This window comes from Serinus canaria, chromosome 3 (genome assembly GCF_022539315.1).
Source record: "Serinus canaria isolate serCan28SL12 chromosome 3, serCan2020, whole genome shotgun sequence".
NCBI lineage: Eukaryota > Metazoa > Chordata > Aves > Passeriformes > Fringillidae > Serinus > Serinus canaria.
The window spans coordinates 69,874,270-69,899,865 of record NC_066316.1 but is presented as its reverse complement, the minus strand read 5'-3'; the positions used below and the strand labels follow the sequence as shown (position 1 = coordinate 69,899,865).

Sequence of the window (25,596 nt, the reverse complement as noted above, 5' to 3'; positions counted from 1 at the left end):
GTTTCCTGATACCAGCACGAATGATTCAGCTGCAGCACACTGTGAGGGCAGGACAGGAAGGAGCAAAGAGATAAAAAATTAATTTCTTCTGAAAGTGAAAATTCTTGCTTCAAGTACTGCTTTCTATTATATCCAAATAATTTCTACATCCCTGTAATCTAATTTTTGTTTACCATTTGGGTTTAACAGTGAATATTGCATTGACACCTAGCCCTGGAAACTCCTGGCCTTCTGCTAACCACATATTGGTGGGCTAAAATGAGAGACTGCCCATTGAGAATATAATCCTGGTCTGCAGGGGGCACAGAGATTTCTTCACCTCTGGGAAGCAGCCAGTGGTTTACAGTTACCCGTGCCTGAAACTCCACTTTTTTACTGGGGCCTGAAGCTCCATGTTTAGTTTAACTCCACATTGGAAGTTAACATGAACCTTAAAGTGGGGGACAGGGGCCTTTAGCTGACGAGAAGAGTTACAACGTTGCTTGTGGCAGTTTTAAATATGTAGAAAATATGTATGAAATTTTAAAGGATATGTTACCCACAAGTTCAGGAAGCCAGATATTTTCATGTCTTCTTTCATTTAAAATAGACTGGAAACCCAATACAATTCTGTTCACATTTATCAATGTGTTTTAACAGAAAAAAAAATGGGGTCAATAAGTCCTCTGAAAAGAGGCTAAAATGAAGGAAGATAGAGTTCATCACTTCCATATTTTGAGCCTGTGACTTCCAAAATCAAGGGCTTGGTAATCCTAATGGATTGACTTCCAAATTTCCTTGGATTTGTATTGCTGGACTTGTCTCTCTCCAGGGCTTAGCTGGATCCCTGCAGATAGATTTTTAGGTTTATATGGTGTAATTCCACTTAGCCCAGCTGTAAACTTGTGGTGGCTGAATTAATACATTACAAGGGGAAAAAAAGAAAAAGAAAAGAGTATACCTACAAACCCCCTGGCTTGTATATCAAATCCTGAGGGGGAAAAACTGGGCATTTCAATTAGTTGGTTGTGTGGCCTGATTGAAGAACAGCCCCATGGCTAACAAAGCTTTGTCTGTAGTATCAGCTTGCTCCTCATCCACCAGGACAAATAGAGTGGTTGGTCATTAACGGGCTAGCCATCGGGTAGGGGTTTTGTTCTTAAATGGGGGCTTTGTCTTATCCCTGCTGTTTAAGCCCTCTCCAAGCACTCCTCACCTGTCATATCTGTCATACATTTAATTCATCACGCTCTCTGGTCAAAAGCTACACTGATAGTATCAAAAGAAGAGGAGGGGGCTTCTTATAACTTTAGCGATCAAAGGAGATTACAAAGCAAATAAGATTTTAATGAAGACGGCAGGTTTGGAAAGGAGAATTTACTGCACTGCGAATCGCTAACACATAAATGTTCGTTTTATCTGTATAATATTTGAGAGTGGAATCCCAAGCTATTACAGAAGGAAGGACGGATACATGTGTTGGTTCATGGTTTTAATTAAAAGCACAGAGGGAGGAGATGTGGGGAGGAAAAAGGAGCTCTTTTATTTCACTTTAAAGGTCATATTTTTATTCTGTAAATATGATAAGCAGACTGTGTTTAAACACAAGTTTGTTTTAATGGTGACAAATACATCAAGCAATTCTCCATGGAACTGATATTGTCAGGCCAGTGTTCTCTGTTATTTGATATAAATCGCAAAATATCAGTCATAATACTAAAATACATTTGGCCTCACTGTATCCACTAAAGGGGTAAAGCAGGCAGGCATTTTCCAGTCATAGTCATGGAAATCCGCATGTCCCTGGGATCATACATGATCATACATGGTGCAGAAATGCACCTTTTGTGTCAGTGGGTGTTTTACAGGAAGGCAGCTCTGTGCCAGCGGTGTGGGGAAAACTGCCTGCCTTACCTTACAGGGAAGCCTTCCCTTACTGAGAAGCACATGCTGCCCTGTGGCACTTCGTCATGGAATGCGAGCCTGAAGCATACACATCTGAATTCACAGAATATTCTGAATTGGAAGGGACCCAAAAGGATCATCTCTTCAGTGAATGGCCTGTAGAGGAATCAAATCCATATCCTTGGCATTGTTAGAGCCATGCTCTAACCAACTGAGCTACTCTCAGTGGCTCATTCACTCATTCACCTTTCATTAAACATCTTTCCACAGAGGAATTTTCCCATTTGGGACTGTCAGGCCAGAGTACATGCTCTGTTTTCTGATAAGATGGAAACAACTGATGGGGAATTATCTGTTGCTGTTCCTAATGGTACTAGTGTGCAGTACTCAAATTCTGCATGGCCAGTCATCTGGAGATTCAGTTAGCAGCAAACACACTCCACTGGAAACATAAAGATTTTGGAGCAGATCGTCTTGACACATAAAAAAACAACCAGGGGATCGATCAGGCTCAGCCAGTGTGGATTTATGAATGGCAGGTGCTGTTTGACTAACCTGGTCTCCTTAATACCAGATGACCTGCTTAAGGGATGAGGGAAAGGCTGTGGATGTTGTTTACCTGGACTTCAGTAAAGCCATTGATACTGTCTCCCACAGCAATCTCCTGGCTGTTTATGGACAGGGGCACTCCTCACTAGGTAAAAACCTGTCTGGATGGCCAGGCTCAGAGAATGGTGGTGAATGGGGTGACATCCAGCTGATTACCAGTGGTGCTCCCTAGGGTTCAGTACTGGGGCCAGATTTGTTTAATGTCTTCATCAAGTACCTGGACAAGGGGTTTAAGTTCACCCTCAGTCAGTTCACAGATAGCCAAGTTGGACAGGAGCACTGATCTGCTGGAGAGTAGGAAGGCTCTGCAGGGAGATCTGGACAGGATAGGCTGGATCAATGGGCCAAGGCCAATTGTTTGAGGTCCAACAAGGTGAAATGCCGGCTCCTGCAGCTGCTCCACAAGAACCTCATGCAGCACTACAGGCTGGAGGAAAAGTGTCTGGGAAGCTGCCCAGCAGAAAAGGACTTGAGGTTGCCAGTCAACAGTGGTTCAACATGAGCCAGCCTGTGACCAGGTGGCCAAGAAATCCAGCAGCATCCCAGCCTGGATCAGCAACAGTGTGGTCAGCAGGACCTGGCCAGTGACCAGGTCCCTGTACTAAGCACTGGTGAGGCTGAATCTCAAACACTATGTCCAGCTCTGGGCCCCTCACTACAAGAAATACATGGAGGTGCCAGAGTGGGTCCGAGAAAGGCAGCAAACCTGATGAAGGATCTGGAGCAAAAGTCTTATGAGGAGCAGCTGAGGGAGCTGGAGGGGTTTAGCCAGTAGAAAAGGAGGCTCAGTGAAGAATTCTTGTTCTCTATTACAAGAGGAAACAGCCTCTGGCATAAAGAGCAGTTCTGATTTGATATATTAGGAAAAATTCTTCACTGAAAGGCTTGTCAAGCAGTGAAACAGGCTGCCCAGAGAAGTGGTGGAGTGACCATCCTCAGAGGAGGTATTTAAAAGCCATGTGGCTGGGGCACTTAGAAACATAGCTTAGCAGTGGACTTGCTGGACGCATGGTTGGAATGACCTTTAAGGTCTGTATGATCTTAAGGGTCTTTTGTAACTGAAACAATTCTATGAATTTACAAAGCAGTGCTTTGGGCACTGGCTGGCATCTGTGCAGTACAGAGCCAAACCTGCCCTGTTAGTAGCAGAACCAGTCAGCTTTACTTTGCAGTTTTTCTTTGTGATGAAAAGAAAGCCTTTGCAATTGCTGAAGCCTTTGATAAAAGAAGGGGTAGTTTGTATTATTAGCACGGATGTTAACATCTTTACTTCAAAGACAGGGGGGAAGTGGCTGCCTAGCTTTCTTTAAATTGAATTAAAAACGTGGGGTCCAGGAAGGAGCTCACAAAACCATGTCTGAACTTGTCAGCCTTTACGGGTTTAGGTGGAAAACTCCAGTTCTCACTTTCCGCTGAGTAAAACTGAGAGCTCATTATTTGTGTGGTTTTCAACCTGGCTATGAATTATGAATGATTTACTTAAGAAGTGATAAACTATAGGTCAGCCTTTAAGCTAAGAGGAGGTCCCTACAGCTGAGGTGTTTTAGGTTCAGCAAGGAGATGGTCCTCAGCACCCTTACTGATGTTGGAATTAATATCCTGTATTTTCATTTGAGGGCTAGTATCCATCCCTTAAGTTGCTTTTCTGCAGCCCACAGGATCTCCTGATGTGTGAGGCCCAATGAACTAGTTTTACCGAAAGAGAGATGAAAATTCACATGTGATCTGTCATCTGGTGGCATGAATTAGCTGAAGTCAGCCCCAGATTTTTTTGCAAGTGAAAATGGGATAAAGATACAGCCAGTACTGTAGTTCAGAAACTCTGCTTGAGTCTTGCTTTGAGTAAGCATGTCAGCAAGCAGCTTCTAAACCGATTTGCTTTAATTGATAGCAATAAAAACTGTAAGTGAATAGGGTCTGTATTTATCTGATACTGTGATGAGCTGCAGAGGCAGCTGTAGCAGGGCTCTTCCAGTGCTCACACCAGTTCGGTGAATGGCACTGGGAGTCCATCTGCAAGACTCTGCCCTGTAAACAGGGTTGGCACATGTGTCAGACACAAACATATGCATTTACTGTTGGTTTAAGGACCCCCATGCTTTTATTAATCTGGAAACTGTGAGGTTTTTTTCTTTTCTTTTTTCTTTTCCTTGCCCTAAGTTAAGGTGGCAGAGGCTAATTTAAGACATAGCATTTCCTTTCACAAATCAGAAATTCTGAGAAGGTGCTCAAGTTACTTGAGGTATAGACCAACCACCTCTACTAACATGTTCTGGTTATAGATTTTAATAGGTTTTTGATAGACCAAAGTACTTAGGTAAAGTGTTTTTTAAAATAACCTAAGTCCACAAGACAGCATATAAAAGTCAAATGACAGAGCAATTAATGGGTTATTATTACAAAACTAACCTTTCAAACAAGTTCCTAAAATGCTCTGTGGTTGGAGTTTCACTTATGGAATTTACTTTTAAGCCACTTTCTCCCAGCTTAAATCTGTCTGCAGAAAACTTCAGAAACTTTTTGTCGTTGTTGTTGTTGTTGTTGTTAGGAAAAGAGAGAAAGAAAAATAGCATGCTCTTTTTTTCTTTCTTTTTTTAAAGTAAAGTAAATGCTTTTAAAATGTATCACCCCCTACCTGGATGGAATTTAAAAAAAAATGCAAACCTTCAGAAACTGGGCACCGTTTTTCTTTGACAGCACAAAAGCCACCGTGCCAACATTTGGAACTGCAACACATCAGCCACTCTTATAGCTCATACTTTATTCTCTGCATCAAAGCTCTGGTCGGGGGGAGTAAAAACAGAGAGTGAGAGAGCGAAAGAGTCAAGCTCTTCAGAGCCTCTAATGACGCGTGCCAAACACGTGGAAGGTAAATCCCCTAATTCAGTCTATTCTTTCAGCATTCCCTGGCGGGCGGCCAAGCTAAATATTTCTGCTGGATAAAAAATGCACCCTCCTATGCGGCACTTTCTTAACAGGATGGCTCTCCAGCTTTAGCGGAGGGGGCTTCTCTGGGGGAAAGCCAACATGTGTGTTCTCTTATCTATTTATTTATTTTATTAAAAAGGGGCTTTATGGGCTGTGATTGGATTAACTTAGTGAACCCTGGAGGAAGAGGAAAAACAAATTGGGAAGCTGGTTTAGCACCCCCACCTTTTTGTCATCTTCTTTTGGGATTTCCTGGCTGGCTGCCACCTTGAGCCTGTTGAATGTTCTTTAGATCAATCAATTAAAAAGGCTTTAATATTTGGGTGATTGGAACGCAACATATGGGCTGCTGGTGCGGATGTCATGTGGTGCGTGGAGTTAATTGAAATGATTAATAGAGGTGTTAGTTTCTTCAAGACTAATTGAAGAAAGAATATAATTGGAAGCATAGACTAACCATTATTGTTGACTTTTTTTTAACATATTGCGTCCCTTAAACACTTGTACATGTTTATAAACATGCAGATGGACTTTGTTTAGATGTCTTCGATGTGGTGATTTGCAAAATCCCATCAACTCTACAAAAGTCAAATTTATTTTTATGTAAATTATTCAGAAAAAATATTTCCCTGTGCCTTGCCTGTTTTCAGTAACCAGTATGTACACTGAATTTCTGGTACCTATTTGTCTTTACTTCCTTGCCAGACTTAAACCATTTGATTCTTCCTCATCATTTTCCGTGGGGTCAGAGCATCCATCCACAGAAACTTATCAGGAGCCTGTGAAGGTGTGGTAGTGCTCTCTCCTCTTTGCACTGTGAGTTGCGATAGCACAGTGCAAATGTGCCAGGTATTGCAGGGCATAGCATCACTATTGTACTGCCCCACACCTTGTCAGCTTGACCATATTTCAAAGGGATAAATATATAAAGGACTGTCAGCAGCCTGGATTTGACAGTCAGAAAGAAAAGTCAAATTAGATAAACTCCGAAGATTTAACTGAAATAAGCTTTTTTGGCCTCTCCACCTTCTGTAAGAATAATAACCTTTTTTTCAGGAGTAGTAGCCCGGGAATTTTTATTAAAATTTCTAAGCTATTGTGAAATACAAAATGAAAGCAACGAACTGGTTGCAGAGGACATCTGGCAGCAAGGAGAGGGTATGAAGGATGCATCTCTGAAAGTCATCCTGCTGCACAGCCCGGCTCTCAGGGTAGAAATGGGGAAACAGAAAACAAGACAATCTCTGGTCTGTAGTTGGTAAGTACGGGCTGGCTGCCCGAGCACTGCGCGAGGAGGAGCAGCATCGCGTCCTGTTGCTGCCGGGCTGTGGTTACAAGTGCCGTAGCAAACTTTCAGATGGGGATTTCTTAAAACTGAAGACAATGGCTTGAGTGACTTATGAATCTGCTAGAGGGCAAGTGCTCACTTGTGGAAGAAGAAAATCAGGCGAGATGGCAATGAAGTGTTGATCTAAAAGGTAAGTCAGTTTGGATTTAGGACAGATAAATTACATTTGCAAATGCACTTTTTTCACACCAGCCTTCTTTTTGCCTGCTTCTTGTAATAGGGGAAACGCTTGTGCATAATTTTAATGTTCTGGAAAAGAACTGTCTTCCTGGAAGGGACATACATATTTTCTCTATTTGTTTTCCTTTGCACATGTGGTGCAGCTTATGCATTTGTGTATCTTTTTCAGTAGTCAGAAAGTTTATTGTGCAGCCCAGAATAAACTGAGCAGAGAAGTGATAGATAAGTTTAGAGGCGGTTTGTTGCTGGCTTAGAAGAAAAAGAGTATAGGATGGTTTTAATATTTTGGAGTCTTCCCACACAGATTTCCAGTGATGCTTTGAAGGCAACTGTGTGTCTGCAAAGACTTTGAGCCTCCCCGGAAGATGTGGCCTGTCTTGCGTACAGATCTGAGCAAAGCGTTTGTAGAAAGGAAGTGGCTGTCCTGTACTGGGGGCTGAGAGGAAGGGAAGACATTAGGTCTGATTGCAAGCTTCCCTTGCTCCCCGTTGCCTGATTTGTGTGCATGTAGTGCTAAGAGTTTTAAATGAAAGGGATATGCTGAGACAAACTGGTGCAAATTTGTTCTTTCAAAAAGATTTTCTACTATTATTATTATTATTATTATTATTATTATTATTATTATTATTATTATTATTATTATTGTTGTTGTTGTTGTTGTTGTTGTTGTTGTTGTTGTTGTTGTTGTTATTATTATTCGGTGATGAGATTAGTCATTTAAGGATCTGGGTTTTTTACTGCAAGCTACTGCAATTACATAGTCACTTGTTTATTTTTCTAATCTTAACAGTGATGAAAATTAGGAGTTTCAGCATTTAATTGTCTGCATTTCCCATTAAGATTTAGTATAAGAAAAGGAGAAAATTATATATACTTACTGGAATGGGAGAATCCTCTCTGTCTCTATCAAACCTTGTCCTGTTGTATAAGTAATAAAATTCTAGTGCATTGGCCTGGGACACTGAAAGAGGAACAGCAGACCAAGGAAAAAGGACTTAAATCTATGCATGTGCTTTGTATGTGGCTTGTGTCTGACGGAAACATTCTTTTTCTCATACAAAGGAGAGTTTTCAATAACATGTCCCTAAAATAAATCTCAGGGAACCATATCTAGCACCATGCTAGCATCACCTATTGCTAAGACAGACAGACAGACAATTTGCATTTGGAGATCTCGCTTTAAGGTTCTCGTAAATGCACCAAACTCTTCATGTGTCTCAGGTGTTTCTTGCATTTTATTTTTCCATGGATGCATTTCCCCCCCAAAATTTGTTCTGTCATTTCCAAGAATTTGGCTATGAAAAAAATTGTATTGCTAACATTATGAGTATGACGACTTTTCTGTTGAAAAGTAATATTCACCATGAGAGCTCCCATTTTTTGGAGCAAAGTTTGAATGACAGGTTCAGTGGTTTGGGGAAGGGCAGCATATGTGGCAAGGGAGGGTGGTGACTGTCATTGTCTGGGATGCTCAAATGCCATCCCCTCTGTCAGGAGCACTTCCTAGTTCTTGGATCTCCACGCGCTTCATTTGCATTGGGTCTCTGTCAGAGCAAGACCAGAACACACTCTGGTAATGTCCCCACCTCTCTCTGACTCCCACACCCAGGAGAATTGCTTTTGAGCTAGAAGCCAGCCTAAAGGATTGGCAGAGCAGCCCTCCCAGGAGCTGCAGAAGGGCATCACAGCTCCCTTCAATGGGCAAACACTCTTGGGTCTAGAATGGAACACTGGAACTGAGAGCAGTGGAGTGCATGTTCAGCATGTGCTCATTGCAAACCGTCCCGAGGCCAGAGAGTCATCAGAAGGAACTGTTTTTAAAAGCCTGTGGACAAGAGCTGAACCTGGAGGGGATTATGAAGGAGGAGAGACTATGCCTGGAGATCAGCAGTGTCTAGGAAGAGGGAAACTGAGAGTAAGGTTAGTACAAGACCAGGGGATTTATCTTTATGGGTTATTGTAGACGAGGACGAGCAAGCTCGGTGTTAAAAGCGGGCGGGATGTAAGCCAGCTCTGATCCAAAAGCTGCCTGGCTGCATTAGCACAGTGCTAAGCCCAAGCTAATATATCCGGCTTCTCACCAGGGCTTATTAGCTCGGGCTCAGTGCCATACTAACATAGTCACAGGAGTTCCAGTTGGCCTGACACCATGTCTGCTCAACATGGTGTGAACTGAGCTCAGGGCTATGTGCCTGCACAGGAGCACCAGGAGATGCTTGCAGACTTGACTGCACCACTCTGATGAGGAGGCTGTGGAGGCCAGGTCTGCTGGTCAGCAGGGCAGCAGGGGCACATGAAGATGGACATCATGTCATGTTTGCCTAAAGTGGGACAGGAAAGAAGAGCAGTGCAGATGAGGAACCAGGAGGGACTGAAACTGGCTTGATGAGAAGACTTGGCGCACAGGAGCCTGGGTGTGGGAGTGGTAGATGTGAGTGACTGGAAAGGGAAACTACAAGAGGGGTCAGGAGGAACAAGCTGAGGACTTGCTGGGCAAGGAAACCAATCAGAAGTCTGAGTCGAGCACTGGAAAAGGAAGAACAGCCACACCTGGCATGAAATCAAGATGCCTGAAAGCAGTCATTCCTCCACTGCCAGCCTATCACCTGATGCAACCCATCAACAGAGGTGTCCTATCCCTTACAAGGCTTGTGCCACCCTTGCCAAAAACAACCATATGGTTGCTCTGAGCCAGGCCTGCCAGTGTACCTACAGCGGTCTGCCTGTGGCTGATCAGCTTTTTTCTCGATCTGTGTAGGCATCAGAGTGGTGCTGGGTCATGAGATCTCTGCTTTTTCTATTTGCAGTTTCAAAAATCAGCATAAAAACTGTAGAAAAACATTACTAAAATTGCAAATTCAAGTTCTCCAGAGTTTAAGGTTGTTTGCCTAACTCCAATTTGATCCTCTTATGCATTACGATACAGTCTTTAATTACTCATTTAATTACTGTTAGCTGGCTACGTGCCTCATTCAGGCATAAGACAAGCTTGCTAGGGGAGATGAATTGGGGTGGTGTAATAAAATGTTATCTTTAAGACACCTCTTCCCGCCATACCATTTGCTGCTGCATAAGGAAGTAAGATGGCCATGGTAGGAAGAAGCACTGCTCTCCTCAGAGCAGGTGAGCTCTGCTCTGAAGAACTAAGTATCATTCCTACCTGTGATTCAGAATAAGATTCGGGCCAGTTCATCTCAGAAAAGCCTTTTGCAGGTGGGCAATAATTTTAACATCTTCCTGGGTGCCTGATGGGAAGACCTGAAAAACACAGAGCCATCACAGATGCCAGGAAGATAAATGCTTTGAACATATAAAATAATGCACCGTGTTGAGTAAATCGGCTGCTCTGCATCCCAAAAGTAATGTATGCTTTTGATGTTAATGTCATTGTGTCTCCATACCCCTTCTGCAGAGCGAGAATAGCAATAATACCTTCATCAACATATGGGGGAGGTATTGTGAAAATCAGATTAGTCATTATTTGATGTTTGTGAAGTGTTCAAGTGCTGCTGTTCTGATGAGCAAAGTGGAAAAATACAAGACAAAATTGGTTGTCTTCATTTGAACGGTCTGTGGTTAAAGTAAAGCACTGGGCCTTTATAGGAGAAAGGAGACAGAAAAAAATCTGGAAAAATGGCTCTTCTAGTCAGCACTCTTCTTTGTAAACACCGAATGAGGTGGAGAAAATATGGCGTGTCCTATGCCAAGACTGCAGAACTGAGTTTCTGTACACAATCTTAGATCTCCTGGCATCTCCTACCAATTGAAAGAATGCCTGAGTTTGCACCATAATAGGTCTCCTATTTGCTGACATTTTGGAGTGTTTGTCTCACTGTAAAGCTTGGGGTTTTTTATGTGAGTCTGTTGTCTTGCAAATCTGATGGTTTGCTGCAGGTTTTTACAGAACTTTGACTCAGCTTCAGGGAAGGAGGAATGAAGAAGCAGAAGAGTGAACTTCTGAAACCCTCCTTTCCCTGTGTTTGAGCAATCTGTGCTGTTATGAAACCTTTTGAAATCTCATTTGCTGATGTCTTTCTGACCCCCCAAATTATTCTTGTGTAAATGTTGACACCCAGCAGAGATGAAATCATTGACTTGGGGAAACACAACTGGCTTATCAGAAACTGCACGATTCCAACAATATACCAGAAACACCAGCCTTCTTTTTTCTTTCTTTGTCTTTTAAAAAAAAAATTGTTTGTGGTTAGTTGGCAGATGGTATTGTGAATCAGACTGTATGTAACTGAGGGAACAGAATGATTTTTTCAGTTCACATGAACCCAAATCCCTGTCACATATCAAACCGGTTTTATTTTCAGGTCTTCTGTGTGTTTATTATTTTAATATGTTTACTTGTTTAATGTTGATAGTTTTAATTACAAACTCACAGAGTGTATAAGCAGAACAAGAACTAGATATGTTTTCCAACTGAATTCAGGCTGTCTGTAAATTTTCTCTGCGTGTTGTACCCATAGCTCACTGAAATTCAAAGAACATCAAAAGTTTCTCCACTGACCACGTGAAATCAGTTAGTCCTCAACTAGGTCTTTTTATAATTCTGACACTAAAGTTATGTGATTTGCTTGCTGAAGGAAAGTGATTTAAACGTGGACAGAGAAGCCATCAGAAAAATGTTGAGGCTTTGGTCTCCTGTATCATGCCATTAGACACCAGGCAGGGCAAAAGGAACAATTGTCCGTTTATTCATGGACAATTGTAAAGCCAGAAGATGCCAGAAAACTTGATTTTACATCTTGAATATTTAGGATCACAAAGCAGCTCCTTAAAGAAAAGTCTTTCTAAGGAGTTTGCTGTGCAAAGGAGAAGGGAGCGGCCCTCTAGCAAACTAGGAAAAAAATCATAATAGTCTTGTTGGTTCAAAAGCATTAATTTTGAGTTCTGCTGTTCAGATGTGAGTTTTGGTGTTTTATGTTTTAAATTAAAGGCGTGGCTGAATGTTCATTATCCCTATGATAAAAGCAGTAGAAATAGGTGCAAAATGACCCTTGTGCAATGCTGTAATTTACCTTTATTTTAAACTGGCTTACACATCTTAATACATTATGACAATCAGAATTATCAGGCCACCAGGCGGAGAGGAGTTTGTTTTGTTAATTGTTCTTGTTAAGCCTAATTACAGAACGGGGTGGAGTGGATGTGAGGGGAGGGAGGAATCTGCTAGCAAGAGGAAATTCTAAAATCCTCGGAGCAGTTCCAGGCAGTGCGTGTTGGGGAGCAAGAGTGCGGGTGTGGTGTGGAGTGCGTGAGCATGCGTGTGTGTGTGTAAGAGTGTGAGAGCGAATGACAGACTTTCCATATGGACTAAAATCCTGAGATGCGTAAGCTGGAGGTGGGGAACCTGTGCCGTGTGGACACATAAAGGTACAGCTGAACAAAGAACAGTGCTGTGGTTTTCTTTATGAACTAACCCTTTTTTTTTTTGGAGGGGGATGGCGGTGGGGGGTGTGATGCAGATGGCTTACTTTGCTGTTAATCTTTGAGGTTTGCAATAGATTGAGTGTTAAAACAGTTTGCTGATACGCTGCACTATTCTTTGATATTACAGGTTGCCACGTAGCTGTGGGTTGTGGTATCCTAAAGCCCTTTGAAATGCTTTCCTTCTTCCCAGTGATTGTAGCAAGATGTGCCGTGCACAGACTGTGTTATTTGTTTATACTTTCCAATGGAAAGCATACATCCAAAGAGCCCTTCTGCCCTGCATTATTCCAGTTTGTTTATGTGCCCCACATTACGCTGTTGGCGAATTACTGTGCCTGACCTGCATTGTCAGCCCCCTCCATTGCCTCGGGAGCCTCCGGCACAGAAGTTTCTGATAAGGCAGTTTTGAACAAGCCAGACACCAAGTGAATGATTCTATAACAAATCTGTGCTCTTCTCCGGGGTATGTTACCTGACTTGTTTGCTGCCAAGGTGGTTTTATTGGTTTGGCTACTGGGTGGAGGGAGGAGACTAGAACAGCACACGAGTCACGCTTTTGTTTTGCTTAATTATAATGTACACTTTTAATAAAACCTTTTAGTGCCGTGAATTAAATGTCATTGCAATCCTGCACAAGAAGAAAAATGCTACTGCTGCTGTAGCTGACAGCTGAGTGGTTAGATGGCCAGCATGAGTCTGAGGCTCAGAAGCCTTTTCTTTGCTGGCTAGAGATACTGCTGGGTAAATGTGTTTACTTTTTCCTTAGTATTTATACTAGTTAATGTGTCGCACTAGATAAATCTACTTCCTGAATCCATCTTTCAGCTTGCTCTCTTCCCTCCCAATTGACAAATGGTTTGAGTTTGACACCGTTTTATCAGTTGAGCCCCTGCTGGGTGCTGCATGCCTGCTTGTTCCTGCTTTATCGTGAAAAGTGAATTATCTGCAATATTTTGCTACCATCTAACTAGCAGTTGGCAGGCTTTTCTATATGAACTGATTTAGATTTCAGCAAGGGGAGGCTGTTGTCTTTCTCTGCAAAGCCGTGTTGTTGCTCTCCAGGAAAACAAAAGATCCCGGAGCTTTCTGCACCGCAATCTGCTGCTGTCCCACTTTCAAGGAGGTGTTTTGTTTGTTGCGGCAGCTTCCTATCTTAAAATGATAAATTGAGCGGACATGTGTGCTGGTTTAAACTGCTGTCTCCAGGGCTTTGTGTTCACTTAGGATAAAATACATTATTTTGTGGTAGGCTCTGGTGTGATTTAAACTTGGTTTAGAGATTACAGAGCAAAAGGGAAAGCATCAACATCTTCAGCAGTAGTAGTTTGATGAGGAATAGCTGTCAGAAGAAGAACTCTACTGACTTAACCTCAAGTGGGTTGCAAATGCATTAGGGATTCATTAATATTAATAGCAGAATAGACATTTCCTGCTTTCGTTTGACATCTTCCAAGCTCTTTTTTTTTTTTTTTTTAAGAGCAACTTGAAGTGCAGTTTTAACACTTATTCAAGTTACTACAAGGATGATAAGCTAAAGTTAAACAGAAGGAGACCTTTGAGTCTGTGGGGTTGGTCTCTAGGAGTCCTGGAATTTGGTGCTGTGCTTTAGAGAAAGATTGTGGTAAACTCTAGGGTGAGACTTTCAGGGCAGTTTTTAAAATGGGTCTGTTAGGTGTGACTGCAACCAGAATAAACTGTTGTCACAAGAAATTGTTCTATGAGGGTGACAGGAAGGTCACTTTCAAAATGACATGTAAAGGATAATAACTGTGTAGATTTCTAAGGTGGGCATGGTAGCAGCTAGTTCATAATTTAAGGGGTGAAAAAAAAAATCTAAACCCTTCTTGAGTCTCCAAATACTCTGTGAGGTTGGCTGAACAGTTCTATTTGAAAAATAAATAGATCCAAAGTAATTTTTACTTGCTTTCAATCTTCTAAATCCTGTGATGCATTTTCATGCCTCTGATCTGTCGCCAGCAAGCTTACAAGATTTATTCAATAAAAAAAAAAAAAAAAGAAATTTGACAAAATTACCAAATATCTTTGAGACATAAAATAAACCCAAGAATTCAGTTAGGACCAGGAGGGAAAATGTAATTGCAATGATCATTTTTCAGCATCCTTCATATCACAATTTCACCCACTGAGCCTTTCAAGTAAGAGAACTTATGGCAGTGGAATGAGGCAAGGGCTTTGCTTTTTATAGAAAACACAGCTAAGAGTCCCAGTTTATAAAATACCAAAAGAAAACAGGTAAGCACCCAGAAAGCACCTAGTCTGGCGTGTCTAGTGATGCAGCAGCTACAAACGCAGAAGAGCACATGAGTTTGGCAGCTCTTACTGATAGGGCAATTTGAATTGTCAGTGTGCGTCTGCTCTACTTGTTGAGCCTAATGAAAAGTACAGTTTAATCACTGGTGTGCCAAATTGACCATGATTAGCTGTTATTGCAGATTAGTGCATTGTCTGGGGCTCCAGAATTATTGATCCGGGTGCTGTGCTCTGGTGTTTTCTGTGCCCTCTACCGTAACCTCTTCTTAATGCCTAGGGCAGAGAAGCAGGAAAGGAGAGTAGGAGGGAAGAAGTCCAGATGGGAAGAAAACAGGTCCTGAAAAGACCACATAGGAACTAGGTCAGGTACTCTGGAGATTAAAGAAGCATGCTTCATCCCTGGACGCAGGAGGCAGGGACAAGTAGCATACAATTACGAGGAATTAGAACGGCAACAAGTAGTGCAGATTTATCAGCTTTAATTGTCTATTGTCAGGACAGAGCCCTTCTTGTAGATCAGGCACTGCCAATGCTTTAATACCTCTAATGGACTCTCTATTGTGGGATTATCTCTCCTAAGGACAATGTATTTCTTAAAACTAGATGTTTTGGGAGAGGGAGGAAGAAAAAAAGAGAAGAAGTGGCTGCAGCCCTCAGTTGTTTTGGGTTTTTTCCCCCCTCTCTGGTTTGTCACATTTGCAGGAAGTAGCTGAGAGCCCAGTGTTGCTCTTCTGTCAGCAGCACTATTCCTTCAGGGGAACTGATAGATACCTATTGAACATTAACCCCCTTTGCTCCACCTTCCCCAACGAGCTCCTCCAGAAACAATAGCTGGTTGATAAAGAGCAGATAAGCAAGGACACCCGGCTTAAGAATCTCTCTGCTATCTTTATTTTAAAAGCTTTCCTGGGTTTTGCAAAGTAAACATTACAACATTTAAAGAAGGATAAGGTGTCAACTATTTAATGAGAAGTTGTGTTTAATAGCAGAGGAATTCTTCCCTCCCCCAGCCAACACACAGGTATGAAAAGACTGTTATTTCACCACCCTGGGGTAGGAGAGGTGGAGAAATGACAACTGTACTCTTAGAAGCTTAAAAAGTGGTACTACAGACCAACCCTTCCAGATTCCCTAATCAACTCTAAACATACAGTCACTATTTTGAATCTCTTGGTCCTCAATGCACGGTAGTCACACTGCTGGATGTGTGATAATCTGTGGGTAAATATTTTCATTTCCACCACATGCACTTTGTCATGGTGTGTAGCTGTTGTTTTTGTTAATCTGTTTTGAAATGTGCTCTGTGGCCAGCTCTTTGTCAGAAAAGTGGCGTGGTTCCACCCATGGATCTTGCCCTCCTTGTGCTGTGTTCATCAGCTCCAGGAGATTGGGCAGCCCAGAGAGTGTCTGACATAAAAACTGAACTGTGCAGGACACAGTCTGAAGTTTCATCTTTGTTCACATCACTGTGTCTTACCAGGCAGGTTGAGGAGAGAACACCCCAAGAAGTGTCATGACTGCCAAGTGGGGAAGAGACATGAAAGTTGAAATAATACAATTAATTCTGAGGTGACTTCATTATTTCCACTTGTTGTGAGCTTCTTATGAGGCTGATGTCTGAAGTATTCACAAGAGTGAGCCTTCTAATATATGCATACTATCTCATCCCTCCTCCATGACAGTCTGGAAGTCAGCCTATTTTAAATGAAAATTTTCCAAAGCACACTTTTTTCAGTCCTCTTGTCACCAGTAAGGTTGGAAAGTAGTTTAAGTAGTTGGAATGGGTTGGCCAGTTGTCATTAATTTTTCCTCAGATTCAGTTACAATAGACAGAATATTCAAAACAAGGTTGGGATGTGAAAGACAGAATTTGTACTCAGCTTTTCTTGTCTAGTATAAATTTGTGTTGGTAGAAACACACAAAGACAATAAAAGTGTTCTTATATGGGCTCTTGACTATCATCCCTACCTTTCCCAAGACCACTATTGCTCCAAAGTGTGATGGGAAGGCTGATGGTAACCAAGAAGAGAACAGCTGTGGTCCACCCTCTCACAAAGCCTTCTTGCCCTCCTGACAGCAGGCCCAGACAGCTTTGGCTCCTTCTTGTCAAACTGAAGCCTCAACAAGAGGAAAAGGCTGAAGTTTAATTCTCGCCTCTGTGTGCTGTGAGAATGTTTTTATTTCATTGGAGGAGAATTGTTTTGGCTTATTCATACATCATCTGAGCAGTATTTTAATAGGGCCTAGTGGGAAACAAAAAGGGATATGGTATTTTAGTTTGACTCCTTTTTTCTCTTTTTAAGGAAAATTTCTTGAGAGGATAAAACAACAGAAACCAAAAGTGATGTTAAGGCTTGCACTAGGCAGTAGCTAAGAGTGCAGCCAAAAGATCTGCTCTTGGTATTGCACAGCCCAGACAAAAATAAACGTTTGGCATTTGGATGTGCTACGAGGCAATGACCAGGGTGCTCTGTAATTAAAGGCAGTCCCTGAAAGCTGCATGTGTTAATTCAAAAGCCTCCTGGCTATAGCACACACCACCCCAAATGCCCTTGCAAAAAGCTTCTTGTAGATTCAAGTGCAATTTTAATTTCTCTCCTTGTAGGCAATACCAGCTGAAGTTGTCTAGGGCATACAAAGCCTCTGAGATCATATCTGAAGCCCATAGGCAGGTTTTGCAAAGGTCAGGCCAGTCTGAAGAGAAGACAGCTTCTCTTTTACAATAAAGTGTAACTTTTCCTGTTGCACGGCCACTAAAGTGTGCCTTGAATCTGACGGCAACCATGTTTTCAAAAATGTGGCCCCAAAACATGAGTGCATATCAGAACTTGAAAGCAAGTTCTTCTTAGAGTTTGATTTCTCAGTTGGCTTTTAAAAGATGTGCAGTCATGCAGCTACATCATGTACCTTCTCCAATAATGACCACAACTGGTCCCCAAATGTTTACCAGCACAAGGATGCCTACATGCAGGAAGTGGGAAATGGGGGTGGGTCTGGTAGTTACTCTTGATGTGGTCAATCTGCCACTGACCTTGTTTGGTGAAGGGGAGGATGTGAAAATGAGACTCTCCTTTAATCTCTTGTGTGCATTTTATCTCCCCTCCAACTTTTTAAAGAAATTTCATCTATTAGAGTCAGTTCCCTTCCCTCCTTCTTCCCTTTACAATTGCAGCAGGCACAGGGAAAACAGCAGCAGTGGCAGCTGAGGCTGAGTTGCACAGGCTTGTTGTTGAGCTGAAGTGGTGATAGCATCAAAGGAAATGGATGGGGATTTCTGAGATCAGAGCTGTTAGGGCCATTCATGATTTGTAGCCAGGCTGAAAGCTGCCGCAGAGAGAGCTGCCTGAGAAATGCTGATTAATACAGTAATTGAGGTTTTCTATGAGCGAGAAGGAAAAAATTAAAATATTACTAAAAATGTTCTTTTTGAAATGAGCAAGATTTTGAGATTGCACATTCCAGACAATAGCAGCTACTGGTGCAAACGATTTCTGTAAAAGCAGAAAACTTCTGGTTGAACACGGCGTCTTTTTATGTTTCTCTCTTAAGGAGGAAGGTCAGAAGGTCAGTCTATATATTTCTTTAATGGCAGAGTTTCCTCTGTGATTCTTACTTTAGTACCCATTCTTAACAATTTGTTTCTGTCTCTTTTTCTTGATAAACTTAGTTTTATTCCAGATCAGGCACTGCTAGGTTGGATCTGCACATCAGCAATACCTCTTCTCCTGCACTAAGATAGTTCTGGGCTCAGCTTCACTGAGACACCTGGAGCTAATTTCGGGATAGCCTCAGAGCGTGCCACAGAGTTATTTGAAGTCCATAGGCTTCATAGTCTGTACTCACCTCCGCAGGCTCCAGGGATAGAGCCGCACTGACCTGGGATATTGGCATCCTCCTGATGAATATTTCACTTCATCTGATGTGATCTAATCTAATCTAATCTAATCTAATCTAATCTAATCTCTGCTTCCTCTTGTTTTCCAGCCCAAAAGCATTCTCAGTTCCTTGAAAAGCAGATTTGCTTTTTTCCCCTGCTCTCCTTCACATTAAGAAGATCAATCCCTGAAGGAAACACATCAACCCTTTCTTCTTGTCTCCCCCCGCCCCCCCCGCCTTTTTTTTGTTTTTCTTGCAAGCTAACAGGGAAGTGAAAAGCTCTGAAACAGCTGCCTCTCAGAGTGAGACTATTTTTCGGTAAAATAATCACCTTCAGTATGACTACATTGTTTTTCTGTTCTATGCAGTGTGACTCAGCATCAGTTAATTAACCCAATCAAGTAGGCCGGATTTCTCTCCTTTAATGAATGGTTCTTCCTACTTCAGAGCCTTCCTAGACCTCATTTTGGATGTGCCTCGGTTTTACAGGGTATATCCAATTACATTTCTATCCTCCAGCCCCAGTGCTCGGGCCACCTCTCCTGTGGAATTACGCTGTGGTGGCAGTTAAGCCAGGACACTCACTTGTGAACAGTTGCCCTACTTAGGTCTGCTGCCACGAGCCCTGCCGTGTTAGTGAGCACACAGGGAAGGTCTTTACACAGATGTGCTATTCTCAGCATCGCAGGCCCAAAATGGCAAGTAATCCTTTCCACACGTCTTTTTATCTGTGGGAGGAGGAGCAGGTTAAGGGAAAGGGGTTTGTGTACGCCTGTCAGAGAGACAGACAGGCACCCGACTGCATAAACCTGCTTCCCAACCCCCCTTCTCCCTTTCTCCTGTGAAGAAATACACCGAGATCATCCTAGAATATACGTGCATGTATGCTTAGAAGAAGAATGTGAAACTAGCTGTCACGTAAAGTGCCAGGCAAGTGACCAGAAATATGCTTGCAGACGTGTGAGAAGAAGGAAAAGTAGTAGAGTTGCCTCACAGGGAAGCAGCTAGCATTTGTACTGGGCTGTGCATGGCTATAAATGGAATTGTGCATCACCGTTCCTCTGAGCCCGAGGACGCCTTGCTGAAGAGACAGGACCACTGAAGGAAGTAAGGCATCTGGTTGTTTTGTAATGAGAAGCAGGAATGCTCTTAATAATAAACAAACAGGACATTGTATGCCATCATCACAGGATGTCCTTCCTTCAGCCAGCATGCTGACTTGGATCGGAGAAAAAAAAATTGGGTGCCGGGCTCTGTTGATTGCTCTACCAGCCCTCCTTCCCTCAGCAGTGTGCTCCCGGATGGCCGCTCGCACATCGCCCCGTAAAGACCCGTGCTCGTTTCCTTACCGCGCTGCGAAAGGGGCATCGGGCTGGGAAGCGCTGCGTGCCGTGTCCTGCTGCTGTGAGCTTCCCTGCTTTTAGCAAGGGAAAGGGGGAAGGTTTTGTTTAAGGGAAGAAACAGAAATGTTTTCCCCAGTTCCTCTTACAGGCACTGATTAGCGACTCTGGAAATGGATAAAATCAAAACTCTGAAACTCCCAAATTTGTCATCTCAAGTAAAGTACTTTAATTGTTGAGGTTTGGGAGCAAGCACTTTGATTCGAGTTTTAATCAGTAAACCAGTAAATTAATTTTAGTTGGTATTTTTTATAAAGTTCTATCAAGTCAAACTGCGCAAGAACGAAAGCGGGCACGTGTTAAACTCCGGAGCTTAAAAATAGCACGGAAAACAGATTTCTAGTAAAAGCTGTCTCAGGTGCGCTCTCCGCGAAACGCCGCGGTGCCCGCCCACCCGGCAGATCCCGGCGGCGGGGCAGCGCCGCGGCTCTCCCAGCTGACGCACGGGGCCGAAAGGAAGGGGAAAAAAATAAAATAATAACAGTGATGTAAAAAACCCAACGCGGGTGGGCTGGGCGGGGCAGGGTCCGCAGGTAGGGCCCCACCTCCCGCGCTGCGAGAGGGGCCGGCGGAGGGAGGGAGGGAGGGGCCGGTGCGTGAGCGCGGGCGGGCCGGGGCGAGCGGAGCTGAGCCGAGCGGAGCGGAGAGCGCGGCTGTGGCAGGCGGCCCCCCAGCGTTCCCCAGCGGCAAGAGCAGCAGCACCTGTGACAGCCGGGGGAGGGAGGAGCGGGAGGGGAGCGGCGGCTGGAGGTGTGAGTCAGTCTCCCGGGGACCCGGCCGCTGGAAGGAAGGAGAAATGTTTACTCTGTAGAAATGAGCCAGGTTTGCCGCCGCCGGTGGGCTTCGGTGTGGAAACGCGCGCGGACTCTGCCCCGGTAAGGAGCGCGATGCCGTCCCGTCCCCTCTTTCACCCCTGTCTCCACCTCCCCGGCTCTTGCTTCTCGCCCGTCCCTGCGCCCGCGGGACGGAGCAAAAGTTTCCTCGTCGCCTCTCCCGGATCGGGAGCGCTCCTCTGACCGGCATTAACCCTTTCGCTTCGCTGCGCAGCTGTCATACCCCTGGCCCGAGTTTCGCTGTTCATTCCCTCTTCCCCTTCAACGCCGAGGGTCCGGCACTGTCGCACTGCTCGCATCGACCGCGGTCAGGACGGGGCACGGGGCCGGTCCGGAGGCGGCGGCGGCCGCGGGGAGCTGTGTATTGCTGCGACCCCCGCCTCAGCCTCTTCGGGCGGCCCGGCTGTGCCTCCCGGGAGGGCTGGTCCTGGGCGTCGCCGGGGGTCTCCCCCGAACCCACAGTCAGTCAGCACTTAACCTCTTTCTCGGAAGATTGTGCGCTTTCAGTCTTCGTGTTTCGTTTTTCCCGGAGGAGGGGTGTGAATTTCATAGTAGCTGCGCATCCAAAAAGGAAAAGTTCAGGGATTTTACGCCGGATTGAGCGTTATTCTCAGCTACCGGCATAGGCACAGATTTTGGTTCCTCACAGATTTTGGAACCTTATGGAAAGAGCCCGACCCTAATACATGTTAGATAACAGTGCTTCTGTCCTGAACAGACAGAGGGGCTGAAGAACTTGCTGAAACTATTCTGCTAGGCTCCTATCCACTGCTTTGGGGTACTAATTCTAGGAGGTACCATCAAATTAAAAAAGGATAGAATAAATTTTTAAAAAATATTTATTTTATTTATTTCCCCTACTCCTTTTCTGGTTTGACCCCCAGAAATATGTTGCAGTGCTTTGTGCAGGGCTGCTGCTGCTACAGTGATGCTGGCAGGATGTCGGCTTTCTCAGCCTTCCATGCCAAAGGATAAGGGGACGTCAGGAGGAGGCGGGGGGGCCAGGTTGTTTTGAAAGTTGTTTGTGTGTTGAAAGCCGGTGGGAAAGTTCAGGCTTCCCCATTTGGAAGAGGCAAGGCTGGGTTCCGCTCTTCCAACATGCGCTTTCCATTTTTAGCTTCATTCAGACGCAGACAGCAGTTCCTTTCCTCTTCCTCTCCTTGTTTGTGTGACACTTTTCTGAGGCAGCTTTTCCACAGGCGACTAAGTGGTCTCACGGCCATGACCCTACATTTTCTTCAGCACGGAATATTATTTTCTCTCTGAAGCATTAAGGAAAGGGTCTGAAAAAGGTAAAGTGGTTGTCACAGTCTAGGGATTTTCTCCTCTTTGTTTTTGTTCCCTCATTACTACCGAGACTGGCATTTTAAAGTGCTGCTTCAGTCAGAGCAGCTTCGTTTACACTGCTTTTTGGCTATTACTCAACTGTACCAACTATCCTGCATACGCTTTTAAAGTGTCACAGACTACTGTATTAGTCACACTGTATCAACGGAAACCACAACACTGAAGGACAATGAGGATTAAAGGCTGTTTTCTTTTTTTCCAGGCTGCTACACAGTGTAGCTCGGACGCTGTGAGTTTCAAGAATCTGGTGAAAGGGAGAGAGTGGACAATGAAAATGGACATGGAGGATGCTGACATGACTCTGTGGACAGAGGCTGATTTTGAAGAGAAGTGCACATATATTGTAAATGATCATCCGCTGGATCCCAGTGCCGATGGAGGCACCCTAACTCAGGCAGAGGCTTCCTTGCCAAGGAACTTGACTTTCAAATATGCATCTAACTGCAAAGAGGTAAGCGGCAGTGCTCTGGGGAAGGTTGGAGTCAGACAAGCCAAATCACAGCGCTTTGGAAAGCGTGTGCTCACCCTGTCTTTGATTCTTTAGCATACACACACACACACCCTACCAACAACAACAAATGCTGCCCGCTGGCCTTTCATATGCGACCCTAATAACTCTTTTAAGAAACTGTGTGCTGGTCATCTGTTGTGTAATATTTTCACTGAACATTGTAGCCATCCTGTCCCTGAAACTGGTTCTGTACCAATTCGCAAACAGTTAAATTTTCACGCAATTTGAACAGCATCTGAATAAGCATATTTAAACTGTGGGGTAGTTCTTTGTGCCAATTTCTAGGCTGCTGTTTGCCAGGACCATTCATTGCCTCTGGCTCAGAGATTAAAGTGCCTCGCTTGTCCAATAAATAGCTTTAAAAAAGTAAAGGAAAAAAAAAAACAACAAATTCCTGGAAATGTGTTTAATTATTTCTTTTTGTTTTCCCTTTGGTTATGAAATTGCTTCATTCTTTTTGTGAGCTTGTTGTATTCCCAATTTCCTAAATTCTTAAAAACTCTGGCATGTCGGTTAAGGAAGTAATGGTAGAACTGTAGCAAGCTTGACAGAAGTGTGGTTGTAGCTTAAATTAACTTTTGTTTATCTGGGACAGTATCTTCACCGGTAGCTAGCCGTGCGAGTCTGTTCCATCCTTGTCCCTGGAGTGGGTACATTCTTTGTTGTTGTTTCAGAAGGGCTGGAAAGAAACAAGCCTGGATGAGCAATTTGGTTTTGTGTTTACTCCTTCGTATAGAGTAGCTATTATAGCTAGGTGTGATGTTCAGTAGCGTAACAACCCAGGGGACAACCCTTCATTTCTCCCTGTGCTGAGACTTGTGGTATAGCAACTATTACCTGTGCTTCTGCTTGGGCTAAACATACTGACCACAGAGCTGAAAAGAAGAGGTACACTCATCCATGCCTATCAAATATTTCCTTCCAGAGCAGGTACTTGTTTAATCCTGTGTAGAGAAATAGGGCCAGACCCCCAGCTGAAGGGTGTTGACACTGTGGAATTTAGCTTGGCAGTGCCTGAGAGAGTGCCAAATACATTTGGTAAGAGGTTAAAGCTAAACTCTCCTTAAAATCACTCTTCTCTTCCCATCTGCCTTGCCCTGCCCTGCCCTGCAGAACTTTGGCAGAGAAAGGTCATGCTCCAGAAAAAAGTGTGAAACCTGGTTTTGTGTTATTGCATCGCTAGATAGGTCTTAGTTTGGTGTGAAGAGGGAAATAAAGCTGAGACTCTGCCATGGGTTACAGGAGGATTTCTTGATTGAAGGATGAGCTTGCAGTGTGACAGCTTGGGTCGGTCCTTGGCTGCCGGCTGATGACTGATTGGCCGCTGAGGCTGCTTGCTCTCTCTGCCCATGTAGAGTCCTGCTGCTGTGGCTGGAGACATCCAGGGAGCTTTCAAAATTCCCAACACTGTGTTTGGAAACACCAAGGTGTAATTTCCTTATTCCCTGGCTCAGGTCAGTGAATCAGGAAGATTGCTGCCCTCTCTGTATAAGAGGTGGGGGGAGAGAGAAGTTGTTGAAAGATTGCTGGTTCTTTCTTGTAAAATGTGACCCGTGCAGCTCCCTGCTAGTGGGAGTCTGAATATAGGACATCCTCCTTTTGTTCTCCAAAGCTCCCCCTGGTCTTTCATTTGTGCTGAATTGCACCTACCCTAAGGAGCAATAGGAGCTTTTGAGCCCTGACTCTTTAAGGTAGCTCTGAAAGGAAGGGCCAATATGATGTGGTCTTTTGCCCACCTTCTGTGAAGGCTACATTCCGGAGAATGTACAGACAGGTCTCATTTGCTACTCGTCCGTGGGGTGAAGTAGTTGTAAATGGCATAATCTGCTTGTGTGCTAGGAATTTCTGACATGAAACACTGTATTTTTCTTCTGTCTGCCTTCCAAGTTCGATTTTGTTTAGTGAGGTCAGGACTGGGTACATGTGTTGCTTTTGCATGTTGGTGTTTGTGGGTCAGTGAGGGAGCCTGATTCTGGTTTTGACCTCATGGAAAACCACTGGAGTCCTGACAGCTCGGGAGAGTGGGTTTTTTCACTTGCAAAAGGATGAGGTAAGACTTTGAGGGATGCATACGTGCGTGTTTGCCAGTGGGTTTCAGATGTGAGCTTTCTTCATTGTTAACTTTGGGGAAAGCTATGGCTTCATCTGGTTGAGAGTTTAATATGCTGAGTTAGTTTATTGTCAAAAAAACATTTATAATATATTGCTTATGAAATGCTGATACTGTCATGATTAGATCATTAAATCCTAGTTCTGTCACGATTAGTATTGTATCTCTGGCTGGAGCAGGAAAAGTACTGCGTGCCTGCTTAGGAGGGAGGAAGTATGGCCACTGCTGTTTGGGGAGGGCTGCTTTTTCTATATCTTCTCCTTGCATGCTTTGTGGAGCTCCTCTTTAAAGGTTTATGCAATTTGCAAGGGAGCCCATGACACGTCATCATACTCTTGTTTATTCTTGGATCTTGATCAGGGACTTTTCTGAAGAACACATTTTTTGCTGTGAGTTCACAGAATGTGTCAGCATTTAAAAAAATGAATTACTACTGCTCATAACATTTTAGGCAGTTAGATTTACATGAAGTCATTTATTTATTTCTATGCATGAATTATTTGTCCTTTCCCCCAGTTTTGGCAATTGTCAAAAAATAATGAAATGTGGTGTCGGGCTTTTGCTCTGGAAGGCCATATGTGAATAATCTTTTCATGCAGACATTTAAAAATATTTTTTTCAATAATCTTCCCTTTGGTCTTGGTGCTTAAAGCCCAAACAGCCCTTCTTGATATAAAATGACAGTTATTCTGCTATCTTGAATATTACTAGTATCTCATCCTGGTGTGTGAGCTTTGACAGAGGAAAACATATCTCGAAAAACCACCCATTACTGTTGCATATCTCTGATAAGCCATTTCTTAGAGGCAGACCCTGAATCTGTGATTTTGGTGAAAGCAGTGATTTTGAGCTGTTATGA

The 25,596-nt window shown here is 43.6% G+C and overlaps 1 protein-coding gene across 8 annotated transcripts in view; it reads left to right on the top strand.

Moving 5' to 3' along the window:
• Positions 1–25,596, top strand: part of PRDM1 (PR/SET domain 1) — a 112,142-nt gene that overhangs the window by 66,682 nt on the left and 19,864 nt on the right. For 4 of the 8 annotated variants that reach the window (XM_018917904.3, XM_018917899.3, XM_050972316.1 and 1 more), the window contains one exon: positions 22,319–22,567. In XM_018917904.3, the coding sequence (XP_018773449.1) occupies positions 22,385–22,567 (183 nt within the window). In that variant the 5' untranslated portion in view covers positions 22,319–22,384. The other 4 variants (XM_018917889.3, XM_009093240.3, XM_018917910.3 and 1 more) reach the window with 4 other exon arrangements.